Source organism: Colletes latitarsis, chromosome 14 (assembly GCF_051014445.1).
Source record: "Colletes latitarsis isolate SP2378_abdomen chromosome 14, iyColLati1, whole genome shotgun sequence".
NCBI lineage: Eukaryota > Metazoa > Arthropoda > Insecta > Hymenoptera > Colletidae > Colletes > Colletes latitarsis.
Window position 1 is genome coordinate 19,759,107 of NC_135147.1, and position 27,986 is coordinate 19,787,092.

At 37.6% G+C, this 27,986-nt stretch overlaps 1 protein-coding gene across 4 annotated transcripts in view; it reads right to left on the minus strand.

Moving 5' to 3' along the window:
• LOC143349707 (nephrin) overlaps window positions 1–27,986 on the minus strand; it is a 565,063-nt gene that overhangs the window by 60,678 nt on the left and 476,399 nt on the right. For all 4 annotated transcript variants that reach the window (XM_076781155.1, XM_076781157.1, XM_076781156.1 and 1 more), the window contains 5 exons: window positions 20,185–20,388; window positions 19,075–19,226; window positions 17,643–17,787; window positions 9,187–9,317; window positions 3,268–3,427 (listed from right to left, as the gene is read on the minus strand). In XM_076781155.1, the coding sequence (XP_076637270.1) occupies window positions 3,268–3,427; window positions 9,187–9,317; window positions 17,643–17,787; window positions 19,075–19,226; window positions 20,185–20,388 (792 nt within the window). The remainder of the gene's footprint in view (window positions 1–3,267; window positions 3,428–9,186; window positions 9,318–17,642; window positions 17,788–19,074; window positions 19,227–20,184; window positions 20,389–27,986) is intronic.

A 27,986-nucleotide genomic window follows, 5' to 3' on the forward strand; every position in this document is an offset into this window, starting at 1 on the left:
CCGGCCGGTATGGGACTTTAAACGTTACTAACTTTTTAACGAAGCCTCAATCAACAAATTGGTATTCTTGATTTTCATCTTATTTTGGCCTCTAGAATCTATCATTCAAATTTTTGACTGCAATGGACAGCATTTCGAAAACCGCTTGAAATAAAATTTGTTTAAAAAATATCTCAGTAATTATTCATTTGAATTGGAAAAAAAGTATTATACATTCCATTTAAAAAACTGAAGGTGACCCTAATATCTCAATAAAAAACGTAATAAAAAACAGATTAGAGCACTGTATGCCCCCCTAGATATTGTGCAACTTTTGTTTAAAACATTTTTTCGTACAACGAATACCTTACAAGTTATTTGAGGTCGTCGTGTTAGGAAACTCACCCTGTACATCTAAATTTCAGTTTAATCGCAGGCGCCCAAATACGACACAATTTGGTTCGCGTATCTATTCTCAAATAGGGGGTAGATTTTACAATTCCCCCCAACTCGTGTCCATAAATTCGATAAAATCAAACTCAACGCGAGGAAAATTAGAGCGTACGTGTCCGACTCACTTCCAGAAGTTTCCTCCCGAATGGACGTCGCTGAAACTTAACAGAGATCCGTGTCCCAGCGAGCGGGTAAAATTTGGAATTGAACTGTAAATTGAAAGCGAAGTCGTCGTCGGTCGGGAACACCATGATCTCGGTCTTCGGAGCATATTTGATAAAATCGCAGTCGATGCGAAGTCGGAGAAAATACACGAAATTCGCTCGAATCTAATCCCATGTTAACCTTTATCCCGAAATATTACAAATAATTCCGCGTCGACGTTCGTCTGTAATCCATTTATTTAACGTCATATTTAATATCCTACGCGTAATAAATATTCATTTACCGAATACCCCCACCAATCGAAGTACACGCCTCGAACTACAGTTTGTAATTAATTTTTTCGCGTTGCATTCGTATATTCGATCGCCGTCGAGCTAATTAAATTAATTCAATACGATCCGTGCGTATGTCAGGAATGAAATTAATGCGGGTCACCTCGGGCGGTTTTTGTTTCCGAGATAACAAAAGTGCTACACGGGGGTTAAGGCGGTGGCTTCGCGAATGTAAATACGGCATTATCTCGCGAACGATATTGTATTGCATTATGTTCTCCATGATAGACGGTGGATTTCAGCTTTATGCGCGTCTCTCGTTAAATGTTTCATTACGTGGTAAAAGCGTGTTGTTAGGAGTTGGTTTCCTTGAGCGCTTTTAGCGGCCGCCGCGAACCGCCCTTACGTTCTCCCTCCGCCTTACAATCCGTTTCCACCTGTATATAAGCAGGTATAAGAACTTAGAGTCGGTATCGTAACGATCTCTGGCTCCTCGCGAGATGCTGCACCTCGAAAGAATTTCGCTACTTAAATATTTCCGCTGAGAAGTAGATACGGCGGTTCTACGGTTCGTTTAATGCGGCCACCGCCTTCCATTTGGTTTCATCTCGTTCCGTCGTCGTAAATTTCAATCAGTCGCGCGATATTGTATTCTCGTAAAGCATCTCAACATCTTATTCGAGCGTTATTGTTATTTGAAACAGAAGCTGGCGGCTCTTTCTGTATTTACATTCGATGGAGTATAATTAACTTTTCTCGTTGTAAGGAGTGATTCGCATTCGCATTCGTCGTTAATTTTAAAGCATTTGCATTCTGTAATTTTTAACGGAAGAATTAATTAAAAAGAAAGGTAACTGTACAGGAATACATACGTTCTTTTATACTCATGAGAATTGGTGAATTCTTATTGTACTTTGATCGATCGTTTATGCTTAATATATAAAATATTTTAATCGTTTTTAAATCGAATATTTTGTACAGGGTGTTCGGCCATTCCTGGGAAAAATTTTAATGGGAGATTCTGGAGCCCAATATAAGACGAAAATCAAGAACATCAATTTCTTAATTGAGGTTTCGTTAAAAAGTTATTAAAAAATTCAATTAAAAAATTTCTAATCATTCTGGAAAAATTATTTTCGGTTGCGGGGGTCAAATACAACTATTTTTGGTTCTTAGACATGTCTCCGAGTTTCTACGCATTTTCGAGAAAAAAATTCCAATAGGTAGACAAATTTTTCGGCGAAATTAAAATATTTCAAATCATTTTAAAAAATTTATTTTTAGTTGCAAGGGTCAATTATAATCATGTTTGGTGAATAGGCATACCCACGAAATACTACGTACTTTCGAGAAAAAAAATTCTTTACTGAAAATATGCTGTGTGGTCGGAAATGTTTCTATAACTTTTTAATGAAGCTTCAATCAACAAATTAGTATCCTTGGTTTTCGTTTTATTTTGGCCTCTAGTATCTCCCATTAAAACTTTTTCCACGGGTGGCCGAACACCCTATATACGTGAAATTTAAAGTTCGTAGTAAAAGTAATTTTTGTACTTAAATTTCCTATTAACACTTTTATAGGAGACTTTTAAGTGAGAAAAAAATACTGCTCGCAAATAAAAAGTCTTTCTATCGTTAGTAATAAAATCGTCATAAAGGCAACTGAAAACTGAAATGTCTGAAAGTAATAAAAAACAGTGTATTCTATTGGATTTTTCGTTTGCACTGGGATAGCTTTGCTCGAAAGCCAATGATATTTAAATACTATTAAATAAAAAGAAAATCTCAAGAAGGTCCGTGGAAGTTCTCCATATTTACTTTCATGCTTTGTTTTTTTCAAATAACGAAAATTTTAAATAAAAAAATACGTATCCATTACTATTGAATTAAAATATTTGAAATAATATTCCTCTCTTTCAAACGGCAGTTCCAAAATGTATAAAACAAATTATAATTTAATTTCTAGTCAAGGAGGTTTGCTAAAAATATTTCAATATTAAAAAATAGGCTGAAAATATTTCTATATTGAAATATATTTTTAGACTGGAAATTAAATTATAATTCCAGTCAAGGAGGTCTGCTATAAATATTTCAATATTGAAAAATAGTTTATATTTCTATATTGAAATATATTTTTATACTTGAAACTAAATTATAATTTACTTAATATATTTTGGAATGAGTGAAACTCGTAGATTGAAAATACGAATCTACTCGAGACGTCTCGATTCGTTTCATAGTATTACATAACCCGGTATCGCTGATAATTTCAACCATAGTTGGGTGGATCGAACGAGATTGGACACTCTGTGCATTTAAATCGAATGCATACCGCGTAATCTGTGCACCTGTATCAATAGCTACGAACTCGTCCAGAAACAAATAGGCAATGTACTCACATTTGATGTCCAGATTTAGGGGGTTGCTCTCCCCGTCGCCTTCCTCGTTGCTACCGATGCAAGTGTAGATCCCAGCTCTGCTGCGGGTCACGCTTTGCAGCACCAGGCTTTGGTTACTGATTATTGTACCGGTGGCTGTATTATGAAACAACGAATTGCCCTGTGAACGCAAAATCAAAATGTATTCGCATCCCTGAGCGTACGGTGTGCTCCCAACGAGCGACGACGACGACGGATTGTTCAAACCATTCGTTTCTCTCGATTTCCCCGATAGGGAATTCCGAAATCTAACATACACACGAGCAGAATTGTGCCCAGATATTTCAGCGACAGAGTCGAGCAAATTTCATTCACGAACAATAATTTTTCGTTCGTTTTTTGAATAAAATTCGACTAACTCTGCGCTTAATACAAGAATATCGATTATTCCCCTTGCTATTCCTGACGATATCCAAGGATTGTAACATCTTTTAGGGGTGGTTTTACATATAATTAAAATAAATATTTCTAATTTAAAATTTCGTATGTAACGTGTGTCCTCTTTTTACCGTTGAGAATTAAGAAATCGAGAAAATGTGATTAGAACGTGCAAACGCAAATTACGTAAAAATTTGTCATTCCCGACTAGTATTAAAAATGGCCATTTCCGTGGATTGTCCTCTCGCGATAAAGAAGAAAGGAACTTTACGGGAAAAAGATGAAGGGTCGCCGACAGTTTTTCAATTTCTCAACGGCCGCGGCGTTACGGCGCGACAGCGTCTTCCGTTTTCTTCTCTTTGGAGCGTCGGAAAGCTCCTTTGAATTCCCTCGAAACACACTGGCGGGAAAGTAGAAATGTCCCGTCCCGTTCCGGTCGAATCAAACGAAGAATCGACAAAGACTTTCGTCCGGGACGTTTCCGCGAGTACAATGACATTATGATCTGAGGCGCGAGAAGAAATATTTATGGAACTCGTGCAGTATACCGGGCACAAAGGCACGACGTCTGCATTCGCTTAAAATAAATCTCCTCCGCGAAGAAAGATCGTAATCATACCGGGCGAAATTATATTTGTTTAAAGCCTTTGTCCGGTCATAAAATTTCGACGAAACACGCCGAGCTGGCCGATAAGGGACCACGTTAATCGCTTTTTTATCGTTCAGACCCATAGACTGATAAAATTTGGCCAATAAAACTTGAGACGCCCTGCACAATTCACATATAAATCGTGTTGAAAGTGCTGGTGTTTGCTGTAATCTGGAATAAGTATTATTATTAAAGCTAGTAAAACAAATACAAATAATTAAGGATTGGGACCACGTCCAATATCATCGAATACTCGAATAATGATATTTGAATGCCCATGAAATATTCGGATGGTTCCAGTCCAAAATTTAGTCGAATTACCGCGTGTACATTTACTTTCGTTTGAGCTCGTTTCGAACGTAACAGCCTCAAAGCGCGGCACGATACCAAACGTGATGTCAGAGTTCGTACATTTTAAAATATTCACGATAAAACATGCTAACGAATAAGATATACGTTTTTCTCGTTTCTCGTCAGAGCCATGAAATTTCAAGTTTTATTAAATCATTAAAAACAGAACGGTAAAAGTTTAGTGTCGGGATATCTCGACAGTGCGCCGCGTAGAGTTAATGACGATAATTCACGAAAAAAGAGCTATAAAATTTAAAGAAGTAAGAACATTCGGGCTCGCGCTATTTTCGTGGCGCTACGCGGCGTATTCCGTCAAACGTTGTAACCTTGGATACTTTTTTTTTTTTATGTTTTATTCATGAGAAACTCGTTCATTTACAGATTGCATCGCGAGACAGTGAGTCACGTTTTACTATGTTTGTCCCTTTCGGCGGATCTCTGTTGTTTCTGTGTATACGGTCTCCTCTTTTATTAAACACTATACGATAACTCGAAACGGGCTCGCGTATATCATATTTGTATTCATGGAGATGTCGGAGATTCTCGTTTTATGTAACACTTTGTGAACAACTCAATTTGCAAGCATACGTACCGCCTTTTATTTATCTGCGCTGATTAATAAAGTAATTAAATTGGAGAGTAATTAACAAATTATGTTTTTTTGGTATTGCAGTAAACAAATAAATAAAAGGAAAAAAGTCCCTCAGTATCCTCAACCCCTAATTCATTAAATTTTAATTTTGAAGTTTCAAGTATTTGAAAATGAAATTAAAATAATAAGTAATTACAATTCACATTGAAAAATTTATGAACACTTCACAATAAAAATATTTTAAGATCATGAAATCAACGAACTTTCCATGAAACCAACAGACCTTCTGTGGCAAATAATTATTAACAATTAAATAAAGTTCCAATAACTGGAAAGGTATCAGTTGCAGATGTACAACACGGCATGGGCACGTTTGAATCGTTCCATACGTAAACAGAAAGTAGAATTAACGTTCCCTTGGTACCACCGCCCACAAATCAAATAAAACATAAAATCTTCTGTAGCGCGGGATATTCGAAACCGTACAATCTCCCATGAGAAAATTTTCTCTAAAATAAAATACGAGGAAAATATTCAGAGCGGTTGGATGAAGTTTACCCCGTGTTTGTTACCCACTAGAGACTCTCGGTGGATTGTTGTATTAACTTGAGGATTCTTTATTGCAGATGGACAGAATGATGTTTGCTTGTTCACTCGTGCTATTTTTATTGTTAAGGGAACGATCGGAATTACGTTATCGTACGAACTCTATTATCATTCAAATTTGGTTTCTATACAAAATTTTACTTTTCCCAGTTTCGAACATTGTTCCTTTAATTCTTGATAAAAACGATTCATCACGAACTAATTCTATACTACATTTTAAGTCCAGCAATTTCTTAAAATAAAATGGCTAAGTCGAAAAATTTAATTTGTGCCAAAAAGAAACAGAATGTGATAAAGTTCATCGAACAAAGCTGAAAATGTACGCGTGTGATATTCAAAAGCGTGCAATCTTTTGTCAGAAAACTTTATCGAGAATAAAATATACGCTCCTAAGAACATCGAGAGCGGTTGGACGTGGCGTCCAGTGTTTGTGATCCATCAGAAACTCGCGGCGGACTGCACGCGTCAATATCAAACAGATTAATATTGAACGTGGTACCCGCTCGTCGGTAATCCTTAAACAAATCTGTCCCCGTGATCGCCGGCAGTTCAAAACCGCTTGTGACCCGCACTATCGGTTCATAGTATCAGCCGGCAGAGAATTGACTCTATTTCCCCCATTATGCAGGGTATTTCGTAATATGCGGAACCTACTTCGTTGGCGGCGAGCAGATTAAAACAACGAAGGAAGGCTCGACAAATATTAACACTAAACCTACCGCGACCGGTCAAATGACAGTTTTTTAAATTTCGTTTAGAATTTCTAACACACAATATTATTTTAGCGCCATTTAACTTCACGACTTTTCTTATAGTATACGTACAATGAATTTTACAATATTCACATCTATTCTTATGTTTGTTTTCTGAGAAAAATATGCAGTCTGTATTATATAGTATTATATAGTCAGACACAGTCTGTATAATAAAAATAATAAAGTGGCAATTATTCAATTTCCACTATCTCTCGGTCCGTCTTATGTACAATAGCCTATTAACGCGTATTAAAAATACTAAAAGTTTAGACGCATGCAGTTTTGAAACTATTGGTGTTTTGTCAATTATTGAGCCATCGTTAGCAACGGCAAAGCTTCCCCTTTAAAATGGCTTTTGAATTTTGTCGATCGGACTTTCCGTTTTCGAGATATCGTAATTTATGTAAAAGGTAATTTTTTTAATTCGACTGTCTCTGTCTCCGTCTGACGCGTCGCGCCGGACCTCTCTTTCTCGTACGTGACTCGTGACCGAGTGGCCGAGTGACCTAGTTACTACGAGTCACGTGCGGTCAACGACCTTGGCAAGGCCGTAGTAAACAAACGCTTCGGACCCTTATATCTCCGAAACTAGCCACCGCATCGACTTGAAATTAAAATCACTATATCTCCGGAACTAATAAAGCTATCGACTTGTTCAGACGCTCGTTTTAAAGGGCATTTCATCCTCTATCTAATGATTATATCACCTACTATAATTTATGCTGTCTTCCATGTTTATCTTGAAGTTAACTTTGACTCTACATAGCCAAAGAAGTTTTAGCAATTCTTACTGATCGTACGACTAGTGTACGATAAAACTGGATCATAAATTGTTTATTTAATTGAAAATTAATTTCAATTCAAATACAGGATGTTTGCGTAATTACTAGTCAATACTTTTTCTTAAATAATTGTTTTCTCTAGAACTAACTGCGGTATCGACTTGGAACAAAATTCGTTTTCAAGGGCGTTTTATCTTCTATCCGATGAAAATTAAAAAATTTGTTGACATAAAAGAGGAGGATATCTTACGAATAAACATCAAAACACAATTTTCTATATATATAATGCAAAAATTAGAAGTACGTTGCCTCGTAAAAGTGCAAAAGAAAGACTGGTTGTTTCACTGGTCATGTTAGGAATGAGTATACATGAAATACCGGTATTTTTAACTCCTCGATATTCCTCGATAAAGAAGATATTAATCCTGTGGTGATGTAATCTCTACGATATCCAAAGAGACAAATTGATCCAGAATCAAAATAAAGCTATTATTGTCTCTTAAAATGATAGTTGTTCAGTCGAATATCAAGACATGTCTTTATATCTCCTTCATTACAGAATATAACTTAAAAATTGTTTAAATTGTGTCTCATATCAAACAATGTAATTCAATTTTCTGTACAGTGATTCAGGAAATTATTCAGACACTAAGGTATGTTCGATTGTATCGCTTGATATAGCACTTATAAAGGGACGTTTCTCTCATAAACGTGCAAAGCGTTCGAATATTTTTGTGGCATGAAAATAGGCTGTCATTTGATCCATAATTCCTTATAATAAACACATATAAATTTATTAAATAAAATGCATTTCATTATTAACTTGAATAAATGTCTTATCACTAGAAAAAAAAAGATTATGATACCTTCATAAGTGTCAGCTACACTAAGCGATTCGTTTAAACATACCTTAGTGTCCGAATATTTTCGTGAATCACACTGTGTATATAGAGATCCTATTTAAGCCGAAATAAATCTTCCCAGAGGTTTCAAATGCTGAAATAAAATGAAAAGAGACGCATAACATGTCGATGTTTCACGGACTTGAAAACAAAAACATACTTGGCCGCTGTTGACCAGTGGGAAAGCCAGTTCCAAGAACTGTCGGGAGACACCAATTCTCAAAACTCTGTTTACATCACTCAGAGTTTATTTCAACGACTTCGACCGATCACGTTCGAAACCGAGTCACCCAGGACGAGGAAAATCGAGGAGTAGGGGAAGGTTCGAGCCTCTGCCTACCTTCCGTAATCTCCAGACTTCAGTCTCGCGTTGTTCCCACGGTTATTTATTCGCAAACCAAGTACAATCCACGGTACCAGTGTTGTTTCGGTGATAGGCGCGCCAGAGCGTCTCATTAGGGGCGATTTCTATGCCAAAGAACCCCTTCATCGCGGGGTGAAGTTCGAGAGTCGTACGGTGGCCTTCTTCAGGGTTACGTCAACAGTGCCGAAATTCGACGATAAATTTCTTATCGATACGGCGGCTATTAGCTGAAAGAACGCTTACGCGGCAGTTCCTGGTCGCCCGGTATCAGCATGTAAATTTTAAACGGAAACTTCCGCGTCGCAGGTGCGCGTCCCCTCTCCCCCTTATCTCGTCTCCCGATTAAGCTTCAGCCACGGTTCTAAATTATCGATCCCGGGAACTGCCACGCAGATTCGTTATCCGGCCCGCAACGAGCGTTTCGACGCTGGTCGTCGTCGTCGTTGTCGTCGTCGACGTGAACACGAACACAAACACGAACGGAGGGGGATATGGACTCACGTTATGCTGCCAGGAGACCTTGTACACCCAGGGATTGGACTTGATGTTGCACTCGAAGTAGACGTCGATACCCTCGCGGATTGTGCTCAAGTTCAAATTGCTCCCAAGCTCGAGCGTAACCACTGGCTTGTCTGAAAGTTTAACGGTACAGGCGTGTAAGAAATGGTCAGAGGTTTTGCCCACGTGCTGCCTACCTACGGCGTGCAAGAAAACAGAGTTATCGCGCGTGGCGATTACATGGAAGTGATTTGCGCGTACCGCGATCGATTTCACGCGAGTGTCGATCAGTGAACGTGGACTTGAGCAGATCACAGATTTCTTCGAGAGAAGAGATTTAGATAAGTATGTGCCATTATTTGATTCGAAATAAAAGCAGGAAGTTTCCTTTTTGCGGACGCGAATAAAACTGACGGGATTTTCCGCTGTGCAGTTGGCGTGTTAATAATTATTATACGGTACGAGTAGAGTTTGCATGGTAAACAATCGCCACTGCCCAACATTCTCAACGCAAACAATTAAAATTTCCGCTACCACGCGATACGATATTGCCGGGACCGACAACAACAAAATCAATTGTGCTCGCTAATCCTTCTTGGCAGGCTCCCTCTGGCAATCTGTTCAGGATCAGAAAGCTAAACCAAACTGGACCAACGTTTCCCTGGTTTAATCGCGCCACGTATCCACGACCGCGATTCATTCAAGAATGAACGTTCCGATACTGCGAGACCAGTGAAATATCAATAATTTCGCCGCAAAGTCCACACACTGGCCATCCTAAGTCAAGTATCGAGGGCTAAGGTACACCTCGACAAGCTCGTTATTATGGACAGCGAAGTAGAGCTTCAAAATTTACGCGCGAAACTAAGATAAATGTCCTAATAAACCTCCAACTATTCCGACAGACGTGTTGCTTCCAACAACGCGAAAGTTTAGCTGAAAAGAGCCACGCCTCCATGAGCTTTTAAATTTTATTAGGACTAAAACTCAAATTACTCTTTTAAAAATACAGTTATATAATAATATTTCTGGAGAAAAATTAATAATTGAGTATTTAAAGTGAAACTTTTTGCATTGCATTATCATTTTAAGTTGTTTCAAAGGGCACTTTGATCCCTTTAAAATGCTTTGTCAGTGTTTAAAACATGTTTTGAATTTCCTGGTTCGATAATTTCCCTTGTTAGTCAATTTCGATGAATACGTTCGAGCTATGCGTCCTTTATATATAAAATACTATAGTGATTTTAGATATTTTTTTTTTAACAGCGCCTCGCATGACAGAATGTCAATTTTCGATACATTTCCTTACTTGTAACGGCAATGAAACATTACTATAAACAGAAAACTAATCCATAACACCGGAATATCATCGTAATAGGCTGGTCAGCAATCCTCTCGCGTCCGTATTTTCAAATATTAAAGTGCCCGAAAAAAAGCTACCTCGACAAACGCGTTAAAACGGCTAAAATAAGGACAAAGTCGCGTAGGTATCGCGCAGAACTAACGTCTCCAGCCAAACTAACGCGACCACCCCCAAGGGATCTCTTCTTTGTTGTCGAGTTACACCTACAAATATCGCGACACCCGCCTCCGACTCATCCCCGTCGCGGCTACGGGTGTTATGCAGACCTCCCGTTCCTGCCACGGTTGCTGGAGATTAACGCCGTGATTTTACTGTCCAATATAAAAGTTTTTCCCCGTCCCAGGGCGGTGAAGAGCAGAGAGAGAACCACGCCGCGAAACGGAAGAGCGAACGAGAGGGAGAGAACTGGAGATCAGCTCAGCTCCACGGAAATTAATGGTACATGCCGATCCGCGGCTAAAGATTCCCTCGTTTTCTCGATTTTCTTCTTTCCGTTCGTCCGGTTCGCTCTTTCTTTCCCGCGTTGGCCGGTCGATGGTTCCCTCTCTCTTTCTCTCCGGCCTTGTTCCACGATCCCATCGGTCCGTTTCGCTCGTTTTTTCCACTAGAGTTTCGCGCTGCCCCTGGAAGTACGATTCCGTGCCTTTCGTGTCTCTCTCTCTTTCTCTCTCTTTGTCTCGCGGTGGCAAAAATCTCTTCCTCCGTCCCTCTCATTTTCGCGTTTTTTTCCATTAGCCGCGTCGGGCGGTAATTTCAGACAGAGAAAGAGGGAGAATATACCGAGGCAAGAAGAAGGAACGACGGGGCGAGGAACAGGGAAAAATTTACTCGTTATTGCAGGCACGAATCTTGCGGCGGAATTATCGGATTTGTTCGGTGGGCTCGTATTACCAGCAGCGTTTCGGCCGGGGGGAGGGAGGGCGAGAGAAATCATAAGCAAGACTCCGGGGGCCGGCGAACGTCGTGAATCGATATTGCGGCTGCTCTCTTTCGCGGCTCTTGTTTTTGCCCCTTTTTTCCTCTCTCTTCGATCCTTTTTTTTTTGCACCCACCGTCCGTTCATCCCTCGAATGCCTCCCAACGTTCGATTTTCAGCGGAGGAACGATATCGAACGGTCACGGGAGAGCGGATTTCTTGCTAATAGCGAGGCGGAGATCGAGCGTGAAGCCAATACGCGGTTCCCGGGGGCTGACAGAATCCAGCCGGCTGAAAAAATTCCGACCCTCGACCGAGACCTCCACCCCCCTCCCCACTCTTCTCCTTCCGCAAAGGGCGACGTGAGTTTCAATTTGAAACCAAACGAGCGCGTCCTTCCGCGACGGGAGATTCGAACCTTCGCGTCCGATGCGGATTTCGTAGGCGCAATTTGAAACGGATCTGTCGGGGCAGACAGTAGTACCTCGCTTAGTGGCGAAAAATTGATCCCGTCAGGATGAATTCTGGTTCGAGATGTGCTCTAGTTGGTCGCCTATCTTTTCGACGCCACAGTGTATCGAATATATAGTCCTATCTATGTATCATTGATATGTTAGTCATATTTATACATTGCAAATTTAATTTTTAACGTAAAATAATTAAGATATATTTTTCTGTAAATATAATACAGATGAAGCAAACTACATGTACAGGTAACCCTCTTATAACACGGTAGATAGGTTCCTAGAAAATACCGTGTTGTGTAAAACCGTGTTATATGAGACCCAGAGCCAATATAAAAAGGGGAGTTACGTTCCGAAAACTTATTAAAAACAAATATTATTTTAATTTAACGCAACTTTAATTTAAAAAATTATAATTTGTTTATATATTTTCATGTAAAGCCACTATAGTTCATTATTCCTTCGCGTCATTATTTTAAGTTAATTTAGTTTTTAAATATGTTAAGCAAAAATCATGTTATCCAGTGTTGTAGGAGGGTTCTCGCAATTTATGAATCGTGTTATAGCGAAACCGTGTTATAGGAGGGTTACCTGTATTTTGAAATACATTTAATCGTAAATAAATAACAACTGGATAAAATATTCACAAACAAATAAAATTCATTGTTTAAATAACTTATAGCGATAACTTTGTTATCATTGCGTACCGATTTTGAAAACAAATTACTTCAAAAAGAGCACTCAGGAGCAGATTAAATTTATATCAATTCAAAGTATATAAAAAGGATTAAGTTTAATTCAAAAATGAATTTCTCTTTGGAATTTGAGAAATACGACAAAAAAGTAATATGATTAGAAATATTGGAACTTACTCATATCTTTAAACGTGAGAATTTTGAATCATTAAAGCTAACCCAGACCACTTTAAAAATAATAATTTGCAAATGTAACAAAAACATACCAGATAAATATACGCTATCTGTTAACTATTCAGGTTTGTGTGATTTTTATACGTCTTTGACCATAATTATTAATCTCAATCTGTTATTTATGTTACCAAGTTACAACGTTTACACATTAGAGTGTTTACTATCAATTACATGAAATAAAATACAAAATTAAAACATTTTTATTTTTGATCGCGTGACACTGTGGCGACGAGGGAAGTCGATGAGAAAAAATGAATCGTAATAATGTATGCATGTACTAGCAGGTTTACTAGCAGGATTTTTTAGAGTTTGGAATTGAGAAGAGATATTCTCTTCAGCTTTTTGCACTACGTTAACCAACAATCGAAGTAGTGGTGAATTTTTCCACTAAATCTCTTTCAAGATAGAGTTTAGCTTTTGTCACAATGCAATATTTTGCCCAACATTAACGAATCGTTAAGATGGCGTATTTTGCTTTTCTATCAACGGAGTATTATCGAATTTCGTTTATCAGTATAGGTTTCAACCGAGTTAAACGATGGACAAAATGAACTGTCCAATCCTCCGAGTTAATAGGAAATAACGCTTCATTGGGTCAGATTTCACATGGTTCATTTGGTATCAATTGCATCGTGAGAGTCGTACTAACATCCTCTCGTGTTCGCTTTATCCGTTTCGTTGGTCACTGGCGACCCCCAAAATTTCGTTTCCGTACGCTATGAAAACTCGAAAAAGTTCGTTTGATCGTTACATGTTTCGCGCCCGGATCGTCATGAGAGCGTATGGACGAGTGGTTTTTGATATGAACCGTAATCGGCGGCGCGAACTTTGTATTTTGAAACGTCGCATCGATGATCGTCGAACTCGTTTCGAAAACCATTGTTACGTATCGGTAAAACAATCATTAAAGTGTTAAAAAAGACACATTAATATAGTCTTATTATTCTTAGAACTTCTCAAAAGTCAAACTAATCTAGACCACTTCCTGTAAATTTTGGAACCGTCATATTTAGAAAGGAACAACTTTATATGCCTTCTTTATCAAAAAAAAACCAAACGTTTCATTTTCTGTTTAAAAGAATAAAAATGAATACAATAAATTTGGTCCAAATAAAATAGATTAATTTGTATGTCTATGCCAGAAGGTAGGATTAAAATCTAATAATTAAATTTCAGGATATCAAATTCTGATGCATTCATTCTAAAGCATATAATTTTATTCCAGCTCTCTCTAAAACTCTAAATTTTGTTATATAACGAAACGTTGTATAAGTAAAGGATATGTATATAAGGAAATATAAATAAATGATAGAGAAAGGTAAAGAAATACACATAAAAATAGTACGTTATTTTGCGAAGACGCGAAGAAGTTTGTTCCACCGAAGTGTAACATGTTCCATTTCTCTAACAAAAAGTTCTCTTGGCTGCTTACGGATCCGGCGTTGCATCGTTCGACTTGTGCAGTGACTTTTTGCCCCCGTTAAATCGTTCGTGTTTGAATATTTCTTTGGTCGAAACAGCGTACCTCATCCCCGATAATCATCCTTCTGTAATTGTCTGCTGCGCCAATATTCTCGCAGCACTCAAGAGTCCGACGACGGTTCGCCATTCTTTCAATATGCTGTCTTCCACCGGGACAGCCGTCTTGGCAACTAACCAAAAGACTATAAACTGAACACAAATACTTGGATCCTGGGCGGCGGTGATGCCAAATATTTAAAGTAAAATTCCTCGATGTACGCGTCTGTTCCGTCCGTGTCACGCGGCTCTTTTCGCGTTTGTGTCTTTTCCTATTGAACGATTCTACTGTTTTTTTGTCATTTCAATGCCCGTAAAAGGACAGCTTTACGTTTACGAAAGTTCACATAGAATCCCCTTTCACGTATTGTAAGAATGCATCCGTTCCTATTCGTGTCATTTTTACGATAGAAGAAGAATGCATCGAGTCGATCTTGATTCAAAGAGGCAAATATTATAATATAATAATAAAGGGAAATATCCCACCAGTTAAAGATTAACGTCTAAAAATTAAATGCCTCGTTAAATGACCAAATATACTTAAATGCGTAATAAAATGCATTGACCGATAGAAATTTAATATTTTATTTAAAGGTTGTTTCCGGGAAAGATTCTCAAGTACACCTCTTTTCGTACGTCGGTAGGGAAGGTCGTTAATTTAGAAATTTTGAAGGGTCTCGAAAGAAGTAATTAAAATTTTAATTAAACCAAATAAACTCAAACGGGAAAATTGACTCAAAGAATAGACGCTCTCGACACGCGTTTCACATTAAGCCCCGGCGCTCGTCGTCGCCGCGGAAACTTCGAAAACCTATTTCAGCCCCGTGGCGCGAAACAATCGCTCCTAGACGCGCTATCTATCGATTACGCGAATTAAATTACGTTCCGTGCGGCGTCGTAATAAATCGCTCATCAACCATATTTCATTTTTATTGGACAGCGGCGTGGTCGGCTCTACCCGTGGTCGAGACGCCGCGAAAACGGAACAAAAAATACACGCAATCGGGGATTTCGAAATTCCGACCGCCAGAAAACCAATCAGACCGATTTACCTCTGAAAATCGATCGAAACGTGTCTTTGCAAAATTTCTCGACAATTTTGTTTCACCCTTATATCTTCTGGAACAATTGTTTGTTGCGAATGGGAATGTTAAACTGTCGTCGATTTCTTTTATTTCAACATTGAATGATTTCAAATTGAAAACAAAATGACTTGCAAGGGAAAATATCCAACCAAGAAATACAGAAAATTATAAAACTTTTATAATTTTCATTGTCCAAAGTCGCCCATAAATTCGTTTATTTTATAATTTAATTTGGTATCCTATGGACAGTATAGAATTATTAACTCTTTATCAAGAAAATGTTCATTTTTTCAAAACTCTGAACTTATACTTTTTCTTTAAAAAGTACATCTGTCCCTGTGTTATTATGGAAAACACCTTTTAGTTCAAGAACTTTTTTAAAACCAGTTCTCGTGGAACAGATTCGATATTTCAGTCCTTTTGTAGTGAAAGTTTCGTGGAAACGATCGTTCAAAACTTTTATTCGGCAAAGTTTCATTAAACAAATAACGGTAATAATATAATAATAATCAAACAGGACTTTCAAAACCGATAAAGACTTCCAAAGCGTATCGAGAGCTTTTTTGCGATCGACGTAAACAAGAATATTTGTACTCGTTGCGCCAAGAACTTTTATTTATACTTATCAATTTGATCGAAACTAGAACTTATATTTTCAAGTACTTTTGTTTATCCGTTCTCATAGAAACTTATAATGTGAAAACTTTTACCATAAAAGTTGCGTTTCGATTGTTCGAACGGAATCTATTGAAAAAGTCCCGTAACTGTTTCGACCCCCGGCTTCCAGTCGTTAAGCTATGATGATTACTGCATTTTTTATACAGGGTGTTCGACCATCTCTGGGAAAAATTTGAATGGGAGATTCTGGAGACCAAAATAAGACGAAAATCAAGAATACCAATTTGTTGATTGTGGCTTCGTTAAAAAATTATTAATGTTTAAAGTTCTATAGCGACCGGAAAATTTTTCGACGAAATTAAAAAATTTCAAATCATTTTAAAAAAATTATTTTTGGTTGCGGGGGTCAATTACAATCATTTATGGTCATTAAACATACCCTCGAAATCCTATTCAGTTTCGAGAAAAAAATTCCTTACCGAAAATATAGTTTCTGGCCAGAAATGTTGCCCGAAAATTTCATGCGAATCTTTAAAACGTCATAACTTCTGAACGGATTGGCCGATTTTGATGTTTAAAAAAGCAAACGACGCGTATTTTGATGGAGAATATGTACAAATCGCAAAAATATTCGAAAAGTTGTTTCTTGACCCCGCAAAATGAGAAAAACTCCATAAAAATGTCCCAATTTTCAAACGTACATAACTCATACAATAGTGAATATATTTCAATGAAACTTTTTTCTGAAGTAGAGCCCATGGGTACCTATCAAAAAGTATTAGACATCTTTTCTATAGGGCGTCAAACAAATTTATTAAAAATCCAAAACGAATTTTTAAGGAAAATCGACAGGGGGTAGGTGCTTAAATTTTTCGGCGAAAACTAAAAATTTCAAATCATTCTGAAAAAATTATTTTCGTTTGCGGGGGTCGATTACAATCATTTTTGGTCGATAGACATACCCCCGAAATCCTATCTACTTTCGAGAAAAAAATTCATTAAGTGGATAAATTTTTCGACAAAATTGAGACATTGCAAATCGTTTTAAAAAAATTATTTTTAGTTGCAGGGGTCTATTACAATAATTTTTGGTCAATAGACATACCCCCGAAATCCTATCCACTTTCGAGAAAAAAAATTCAATAAGTGGAAATATTTTATTAAGAATTTTTTACAATAATTTTATTAATAACTTTTTAACGAAACTTAAATCAGCAAATTGGTATTCTTAATTTTTGTCTTATTTTGGCCTCTAGAATCTCTCATTCAAATTTTTCCCAGAGGTGTACGGACACCCTGTGTATAATATTATTTGCTTTCCATGCTTTGGAAAACACTGGTCCGTTCGATCAATTTTCTTCGTCGCGAGACTATCGATTCGAAAGGAAGCGAGAAAAAGGGACGCGAAAGACTCGAACGTTCTCAAAGACACGTCGACAAAACGTCGAAGAGCTTATTCTATTTACGTTGTCGGTTGTTCGGCCACCTGTCGTCGAAACGTTTCTGTGTTTCGTCGCGAACGGTGGCTTTACATTTATATGAAACTCCGTAGGAGGGAACACTTACGGAGTATGACGAGCTTCCATCCGTCCTCCATCTCGGAATCCGGGATATCCGGCACGCTGCCGTGACAGGAGAGGAACTTGCCAGCGTCCTCGATGCTTGGCACGAAGGTGAGAGTGCTCGTGGTGACGTTGTTGTCGGGGCTCGTCTGCGGGATAGCTTTCATGAATTTAAAACAGTTTACCGAACGGTTCGGTAATCAGACCGGGGGCCGCAGAAAAAACAAAAAGCCATCCCCTGCGTCGCGACGCCGCGCCAGGAAGTCAATCCTCCGGAGCTGATCGTGGAGATGAACGAAATTCTTATCTATAATACGTCGTGCTACGAAATTATTCGCACCAGCGTACTCTACATTATCTCACTGAATTTTAGAAACGGTTATATTTTCTGTTTTATTATTTCTATTTTTTTCCCCTTATATATTACAATTTTTATGTTAATAATAATTGTATAATATATGCCAATGTAATTATTTGGAAATTTATTGGTTCATTATTTTTTAAAATAATTTAGTTGAGATTGAGAGTCCACTTAAGGGTTGAAGGGAGTTTCTATAATAATAATGGAATCTAAACACGAATGCACTAATTGGGAATGGCAAATGTTCATATCAACTAGATGATTTTCAGAAAAATATCAGATAATGTCTTTTAACCAGAAAGCAAAATAAAGAGGCCACTGATTAGTTTATTTTGTTATTCGATAAGAAGCAAAGAAATTGTAATTTTCACAAGAAACGAAAGCCTCAGGGGTATCCATTACTGTTTAGCCGTATAATCGAAATTATAAATAGTAAAATTATAAGTAATATATTATAAATAGTAATTATAATAGTTATTTGAACAATTGTCTGTTCGTTATGTTTGACTCGAATAAAAATTTCGCTCATCTCTGATCGATCGATTTAGACGCGGAGATTTAGTTGCCGCAAAATATCGAAGAATTGATTCGACAGATGCGAGAAATATTATGATAACGACCCTCCCACGCGAAGGTTTTTTCACCCCCATCGTCTTCGGATAATTAAGTTTCCCGTCTCGAGGGCGGAATCTGTTCTCCGACATAATGCCGTCACTTCTCTTCTTACAGCGCGATAATTGAACATTATCGAAGGAAAATATTATAGCTAGGATCCATTAAACGCGAAATATATGGCGTCACTGTTCGTTCGATGTTTGTTTCGCGATTTAACCCCTTCGAGGGCAAAGAAGTTAATCTCAAAGAGTCTTGAAGGAAAAATAATTCCTGAAATATTTTATTTTCCATATTTTGAGAATGTTTGGGTAGTCTGAATCTTGTTTGGAACGTTGCTGAGTTCTTGCGAGGAGATCGTCGATCGGTGCAACGTTGAAGATCGGTTTTCATTAATTTATGTGCACGTTTTGCTAGACACCCCCGTATGTTCCATCGTGACGACAATTAAACAGAGATTTACCGTTTCCCACGCATTCGTCAGCGTGGTGCTCCCCTTCGACCAGACGATTTTTGGCTCTGGTCTAGCTCCGACGACTTCGCAACCGATTTCGTACTTTTTGCCGGCGCTGAGTGGACGGTTCGTTCCTTGCAGGCGGACCCACAATGGTTTCACTGAAACACGTGTACCATCCATTAGTCTACGTTCAAAGAACTATGGTGCACAGAAGATCTCGCGGTGCGAGTGTTTGCATAATCGTTTCGAATTGTATTCGACGAACGGCGGTAGTTTGGGAACAGATAATGGAAATGAAAGCGTCCAGGAGTGGATGAACGACACTGACTGCATCGTTCAACTGCTGGTTAAACATTTGTTTTCGATAAAATGTAAGGCGAGCCTCCCCCTCGATTCTATTTAAATACACTTTTCGATCGAGAAACGAGGTTGTTTGCGTTTAACGTCCGCGCTTGTAATATTTTCCATTTCCATTTCCGCGTTTAATATTAAATGTTTATTAGACGTCGTACGATGAGCAAGAAAAAAATTTCATTATGAAACATTAAATGCATCGCTTGGTGCATGCTTCTATGAGCTGAGCCATTTTAATGAATTTCAAGACCACTTCTAGGGTTTCTAATCGAGCTATATATTTCTGATACATCAGTTCATGAGTCTTTTTATTATTCACAAAGAGAATCGAAAATGTTCTAACTTCAATTTTCAACTTTTAATAATTTGTACAATTCAAAGGGGATTTCTTGATTTGGAACACGAAAAAAAAGATTTTTTTGCATATTAATATTCTAGAATTAAGTATAGTATTCTAACCCATTCCACTTCTAGGGTTTTTAATCGAACTATATATTTTGCATATACCAGTCAATGAGTCTTTTTATTATTCACAAAGAGAATCGAAAATGTTCTAACTTCAATATTCAACTTTTAATAATTTGTGTAATTCAAAGGGGATTTTTTGGTTTGGAACACGACAAGAAAATCCTTTTTCATATTGGTATTTCAGACTTAAATTAATTACTTATTACTGAACATTTTACTTTATAAAAATTCTAGACAGTTTCACGCTATCTAAAAAACACTTTGAGAGGAAATTAGTTCAATTGGAGTACTTACGGGTCATGTTCAAGGTGACAGAGCTCGATATGGGCGTGACCATATTGTTGTTCGACGCCTGACAGGTCAGGACCGCGTGCAGATGTTCACGGGTCAGCTTTTCCAATCGCAGCACGTTACGGACCCTCTTGGTGCCGATGGTCTCGTAGACGTCGTCCAGGAGAGCGTTTTCCTGCCACCACGTCACCCGCGGTTGCGGTCGTCCTGTCGAAACGAAACAGAGAGAAGTTGGTTAGGGCGGTCCTTTTGCTTCCAGTGTCGATTCGGGGCTGACTCGACTCGATTCGACAGTAAACAAATTTAATAAAACACCATAGACAGGATCTATAGGGGGAACCGATCCAATGGTATATTCGGTGATACGTATCAATTACCAAGCATCGCGTTGTGGTATGAAATAGATATTAAAATAAGTCCTGACTGACATTAGTTAGCAGGTTTGTTGACGTTTCTCGCAGTATCGATTCAATACAAATGTTAACTTGATTATGTATTGTTTATTTAATTGAAAATGAATTTAGAAAATCTTTACAAAGTTTATAAAATTAAGTATAATATACGACTAGTATTGTGATACGAGTTTATGTCTTGTTGTTATGTTATGAAATCCTTTGAGCTAATAATATACGTTTTCTTTTGATTTCACTCTGTAAATATGAAAACGAGTCAAAATACGAAAATACGTGGCAAACAATTTTCTATGTTCTGGTTTAGGAAAATAGAGATTTTTGCAGACTACTTGTTATATGATTTAATTACAAATAATTTATCTAAATGCATTCGATTATATTTCATTCAGAGTTAAAATATCTTAGTACCGTATCGAGAAGTAAACCAGCCATTTTATCGCAAAATATTTTACATCGTTTCTATTGTGGAAAGAGGTGGGTTGGGAAACGTAATTCGATTTCTACGATTAATAGACTATAATCGAAGTTGGATAAGAGGGTCGTAATAAGAAAGACGTCCCTCGAAAAAAGAAAAATTTCAGTGGTCATCAGGAAACCGGTACGGTTCCATAAATACCGAAACACCAATATCTGGTTCTCGGATGATCGATCGCAATACGTCCGGGGAGAACTTATTTGCCCTATTGCATCCTTTTCCCGAGGTACCCTTGGATTCTGCGGTTATTGCACGCGAAATGTATTATAATTCTGGACAGAAATACGTCAGAGATATAGAAAGTATAGCGGTCCGTTTAAAGATAACATTGTGAAAGCTTCCTCGAGGGAATCGACAATGGTAAAAAAAAATACGAAATAACAGCGAACAAAAATATAACGAATTTATACGGTATACGAAAGTATTAAAATAAAAATTTTATCGAGTCTATGATATTAGAATACCCAAAATTTTCTATTATCATTAATTGGTTTTATCTTAGTTTTTACCACTGCGTAATTTTCTCAAAGTAGAACAGAAATTTGAGACGTTATTATCTTCCAGTGGGTTTGTAAATTTTCCTCCCTTATCTCACTCGTGAATGACAGACGAGAATGAAATCTGAATAGTTTGCGTATTTTTTTTCTTCTATGATAAATAAGAGAAACGATACAAATATTTAAAAATAGGAATCGATGCCGCGCGGGCGAAATAGGAATTTCAAATTTCCGTTCGATATTTGTCGCCGTGCACGGTTCCTGTCGGATCCCCGGTTTTTATATATTTTTTCGTTGTTGTTTACGCGTGTCGGTCCAATCAAGAGTCATCGGAGGGGGATTGAAAGAGGTACGGGTTCTGAAATGATTAAACGGCGCAGGAAGAATAGCGTCGGTTTGACCCGATCGGTTCGGGATTGTTTGTGTGTATCCATTTGCAGAAAATCTCGTCGTTAAAAGCTGCTCGTTAATGAAAAATTATTCTTCCCCTCGCAACGATTTAATCGTTTGACCGTGCAATATTACACGTACAGAAACTCTCGTCGACGCTTTTGCATTTCGTATTAAATATCACAATTGTGATGATTGCATGGCTTCTGTGAACAGTTGAGTTTGCGAAATTATGAAATTTGTGGGCTATATAGGACCCTTACGTTCAAAAAATTCTGGTTTCCATAGCGTGATGATGACAAAAAACATCGAGTATAGGGCATTTCGTATTCAATATCACAACTTTTACGATTGTGAGGCTTCTCTGAACAGTCGAGTTTGTGAAATTACGGAATTATGGGTTGTACGCAATATTTATGTTCAAGAAATTGTGACGACTACAATGAACGTCGAGTATGGGGCATTTCGTATTAAATATCACAACTTTTCCGATTGTGAGGCTTCTTTGAGCAGTCGAGTTTGTGAAATTATGAAATTATGAGTTGTACACAATCTGTATGTTCAAGAAATTGTGATGATGACAATGAACGTCGAGTATAGGGCATTTCGTATTCAATATCACAACTTTTACGATTGTGAGGCTTCTCTGAACAGTCGAGTTTGTAAAATTACGGAATTATGGGTTGTACACAATCTTTATGTTCAAGAAATTGTGATGATGACAATGAACGTCGAGTATAGGGCATTTTGTATTAAATATCACAACTTTTATGATTGCGAGGCTTCTCTGAACAGTCGAGTTTGTGAAATTATGGAATTATGAGTTGTACACAATCTGTATGTTCAAGAAATTGTGACGATGACAATGAACGTCGAGTATAGGGCATTTTGTATTAAATATCACAACTTTCACGATTGTGAGGCCTCTCTAAACATCTGTGTTTCGCGAAATTATGAAATTATGGGTTGTACACAATCTTTATGTTCAAGAAATTGTGACGATGACAATGAACGTCGAGTATAGGGCATTTCGTATTAAATATCACAACTTTTACGATTTTGAGGCTTCTCTGAACAGTCGAGTTTGCGAAATTATGAAATTATGCGTTGTACACGATCCTTACATTCAAGACATTTTGGTTTCCATACCGTGACGATGACAACAAACGTCGAGCATAACGCTCGGTTACAAACGCAGACTGTTAAACGGTAATTTCACGGCGAAACGATCCCCGGGAAAATGTTTCGCGACACGCGAGCTCGCGAGTGCAATAATGTCTCGCCGCGGAAAGAGCACGAGACATTTCAGATTATGGCACGTAAGCCCTACGTCTGAAATTCCCTATAAATAAATACACCCTCGCAAATAATAAACGGCGGGAATTCTGCGGGAGCCGCGATGCGGTTTGCGGCGCGCTTTAACGTCGTCGAGGTGTGAATGCGGTAACCGGTATACGATCTCGTATAACGCACGTTCAAACGTATCGGGCGAGTCGCGGAAAATATGCTACTTGCGCAACTACAACGTTCTTGAAGATAGGAACATGGAATTTGCACGTGTAAATAAATCTGTGAATGTAGGTACGTACGTTTGCCATTGTGTGTGTTTTTTTTTAGTTTCTGGGTGTGTTTGTCAAACTCATCGTGTAAAAGTTCGTCAAAAAGTTGATCACTTTGGGACCTTCACTTGTAAAACTTTATTTGTTTGACTGTAATCGATATCGAATTAAGAGTGGCGTTGAACAACATTTTTAGGTGAGATGAAAATCATTTTTATCGCAAGGTCTCAGTTTATTTAGATTTTTTCTTTATACTAGACGAAATTTTGTAATAAAAGTAACTTTTTAAAGACTGATTCGTCGTTTAAAAATATATAAGTAACACAGAAAATTGTTTAAATTTTTATTAGACGAAATATCGTAATAAAAGTAGCTTGTTAAAGAATGATTCGTTGTTTACAAATACATAAGTGACACAGAAAGTTGTAAGCGTGCAGATTGAAAGCATTAGGAGTAAATACAAGAGACAATACCGTTGTGTTACTTCGAAAATATAGACAATGTAAGGAAACGTGTGAACGAAAGACGTACTAAAGTTCGTATTTCAACGCTTGCTTTCGAAGCATATATACAAAGGGAAGGTTTGAATGGAGTACAAGGTAACTTCCACAGTAAGAGATAGTTTAAACTGCAATGGAATTATTTGGACGTAGAGAGAGGTAACGTTTCTACTAAAGTAGGATCTTCTTAAGTAGTACGACTTCGTGAACAGTCAGACAGCTGTGAATAGTTGGGCTGACTTCTGTCTACTTCTATATCTCTCTTTATCATTCCCTCCTGCGATGCAAAACTGGCTGCTATTTAACTTATATTGTTTGTCTAAACGTGTAATTCGCGAGACAGGTCAATGGTTCGTATTTAAACAATTAAATAAAAAACGACTATACAAATAGAAGCAGATTTCAGTGCGAACCAATTGTTCTGTAAAGTTATTTTTGCTATCGATACGGTCGAGTTAGTAAATTCCTTTTATAGTTGAATAATATTTCATGGTTCAAATTTTATTTCAGGAACTAATTTTTTAAGAATAATGAGTATAATTCAAGTATGTTTACATTTAGAAATATGTATTTTTCTTAGTTAGAAATTAATTCTTATAAATATATTTTTGTCACATCAAGGTGATCTATCGCCTTAAAGGATAGAAACAGCAACATTAGTCGAGGGGTTGTCATAATTTCTAGTTAACACGTTAACTTCCATGGTGGTCACCGGTGACCGGCGTTTTGAGCTTACAATGATTCTTAAAACACTGGATGAACTCACTCTTAAATAATATTTGTAGAATAGCAAGCACACGTACCACAGAACGATCGAGTATTTTTATTTATCACACTAAAATTTGAAAAAACATGAAGGACCACCCTAACACATTAACTGCCTTGGTAGTCAAAACACTGAATAAATCCACTTGCAAACTTTTAAATAATATCTGTAGAATAACAAGTACACATATCACTGAATCAGTGATTTCTATTTTTCACACTAAAATTTGAAAATGTATCAAGGACAACAACTATTCAGTCATAGAAAAAATGTAAAAGAAGGAACATAATAACTACTGTATCATCATTAAAACATTTGGTGATAAATATAAAAATATATTACAAACTATCACCCTGAATAAATCCATTTATAAACTTTTAAATAATGTCTGTAGAATAGCAAGTACACGTACAACTGAATCAGCGATTTCTATTTTTCGCACTAAAATTTGAAAATGTATCAAGGACACGAAAAACTATTTAGTCATAGAAAAAACGTAAAAGAGGGTACATAATAACGACTATATAATCATTAAACGTTCGATTGACAAATATAAAAATATATTACAAACTATCACCCTGAATAAATCCACTTATAAACTTTTAAATAATGTCTGTAGAATAGCAAGTACACGTACAACTGAATCAGCGATTTCTATTTTTCACACTAAAATTTGAAAATATATCAAGGAGAAAAACTATTCACTCATAGAAGAGATGTAAAGGAAGTTACATAATAATTGACAATTATAAAAATATATTACAAATAATCGATCGGGGAGGAAAGATCCGTTTCAGTTTCAAGTATAATTTTTTCACGCGTACGAGAGGCTATTTTGCAATATTTTCCAGGAGTTTATCTCGCTGTTGCGTCGTCGCGCGCGTGTTTATAAATCTTTATCAGGCGTACGCGTCGCGCTTCAAAGGGGCAGGAGACGGAAATGCAGGAGACGTTGGAAGATGAACGCGTTTCGCGTGCGCATACGCGTGCGAAACGCCGCGGGCGATGCGGGTGTACGATACACAAGCCCCCGCTTCATCTTCTTTACCGTACACGGAACTATTAAATTTTCATTTTAATCATACTCCGCGCTCCCGAAGCGATCAACTTCTGGGCGTTCCGTTGATGGGAATTTTCCCGCGCGAGGAGCACACTCGTGCGTGCCGACCGTGTTACATTCGCGTCCGCGTATGGAGAATTCATCGTTCGAATATAAAAATGAAATGCACTCGCGTAGGAGGGGGATGGGAAACGCGAAAGGGAATCAAAATTACAGAGAGGGAGTAGGAACGAACGGGTAATACGCGAAAATGTAACAATCTCTTTGATAATTACGGTGAAATAAAATCCGCCGCGCGGGTTTCCATCCATTTTGCGGATATCTTCGCGTTAAAAAAAAGGCGGCGGCTTCGATTTTTATGTTTTGTTTACGAAAATATTAATTCTTTCGCTGCTTGCATGGATTGTATAATTTTTAGGCGATAATTAGGAATAATAGATTCTGCAGGGAAATAAAATCTCGAAGAATTAGAAAATATTGTTTAGTTTGTATTTATATTTTCTTTTTTACTTAAATTGAATTTTAAATTTAAAGAAAGATTTCCTTCTCAAGTTTTAGTATGAAATAAAATTTTGTTGCAACTCTCGAGCAGAAAAAGTAAAATCAAATTTGTAGAATTCGTTTCGAAGTACAAAATTGGTATTCCTGTTCAACAGATCTCAGAAATAGGACACTGTTAAATTTTAATTAGTAAAAAATATTATTTTTCGTATACTTTGGGTGGTCGTGCAGGGACTAAATCGAAGTATCTATTAATATATCGCGTGACAAACGGATGTCAAGGTTTGTTTTTTTTTACAATGCGTTTGTGTGTGAGTGCAAACAAGATTAGAAGAAAATACAAACTCCAAAACAATATAAATGAAATAATAAACTCGCGTGAAAATATTAATAACACAATTGCCTTCCTCAAGGATTGTTTAATCGTCGTCGATCGTACAAAATTCGCGAAACTGTTCGATGTTGGCAACGTTACGGATTCGACGACGTGCGAAACTGCTTTAGAGAAACAACGGGCGTAAATAAAGAATACTCTACGGGGTTGGTCGTAAGATACGCGCGGAAATATACGATGCAGCCGGCCGCGGTACACGGTTCTTTTTTATTAGATTAATCAATTTAAAACTCAGCCTCTCGGCATGAATTTCACTTTGAGGAAGATACCGGGGCGCTCGTAATCTCGCGTGGCCCTTTAAAAATGAGAGAGACAAAGTAGGGGGAGGGGGGGAGAAGAGAAAAGGGAAGCTTTTTCGCATGCAAATCCAAAGAGATATAAGGTTACCGCCTTAAAACGCGCGGCTAATAAACTCGAGGCTAGAAAAGAGAGGAAGGACGGAGACGGAGAAAAAACGAACGGGAAAGCGACAGAAACGAAAATTTGAAGAATCTCACGAGACGAGAGGAAACGACGCGCCGTGAGCGAATGCACAGGCACCTTTGTGCTGGAACCTCGCAGCTCTAAATCTTTTCTTGGAAAGAGTAAACTGCCAATCTTGGCGCTCTGGGTGTCGCGTGTCAAAGAGCCAAACTCCACGACGAGTAAGCAAAGACGGCACAAAGGCAGATTGGACAAAAGGGAGAAAGTGGCAGGTGAAAAGTTTAAGCTGGGACCAATACAAACCAGGCCTACCCGTTAATTCTTCAAAAATTACACGGTTAAACGCCAAAAACAGTTCGATGTGGACTGGGGGAGAGGTAGAAAGAATATCGCCGCGTGTAAACTTTCGAAAAAGTTTATTTCTAAGTTAGACTACCGGACATCTGCGAACAAATTTGTATAGAATTTAAAGAAACTACGATAGAAATGTGAAATTGTGTCTTTTACTTTTGATTTTTCTTTTTAATAATGTTATCACTAACAGGTCGATGTATTAATAATAACATATTGAAATATTGGAATATTTTAGTCGCTAGTCTTTAATTGTTTACTGTATCAAGGCAACAATTAAAAACCAATATATCTTTTATTTATCGTGATACACTGGTTCGTTTCATATTGCGAAAATATACTATCGAACTCAGATTTCTGTGAATTCCACGCGATAAAATATAACGTCAGAAATTCAGAGGTCTAATACGGACGGGGATTTAACGAGAAAGCGAGAGAAATCGATAGAGGGTCGGTGAGAAAGCTGATCCTCAGCG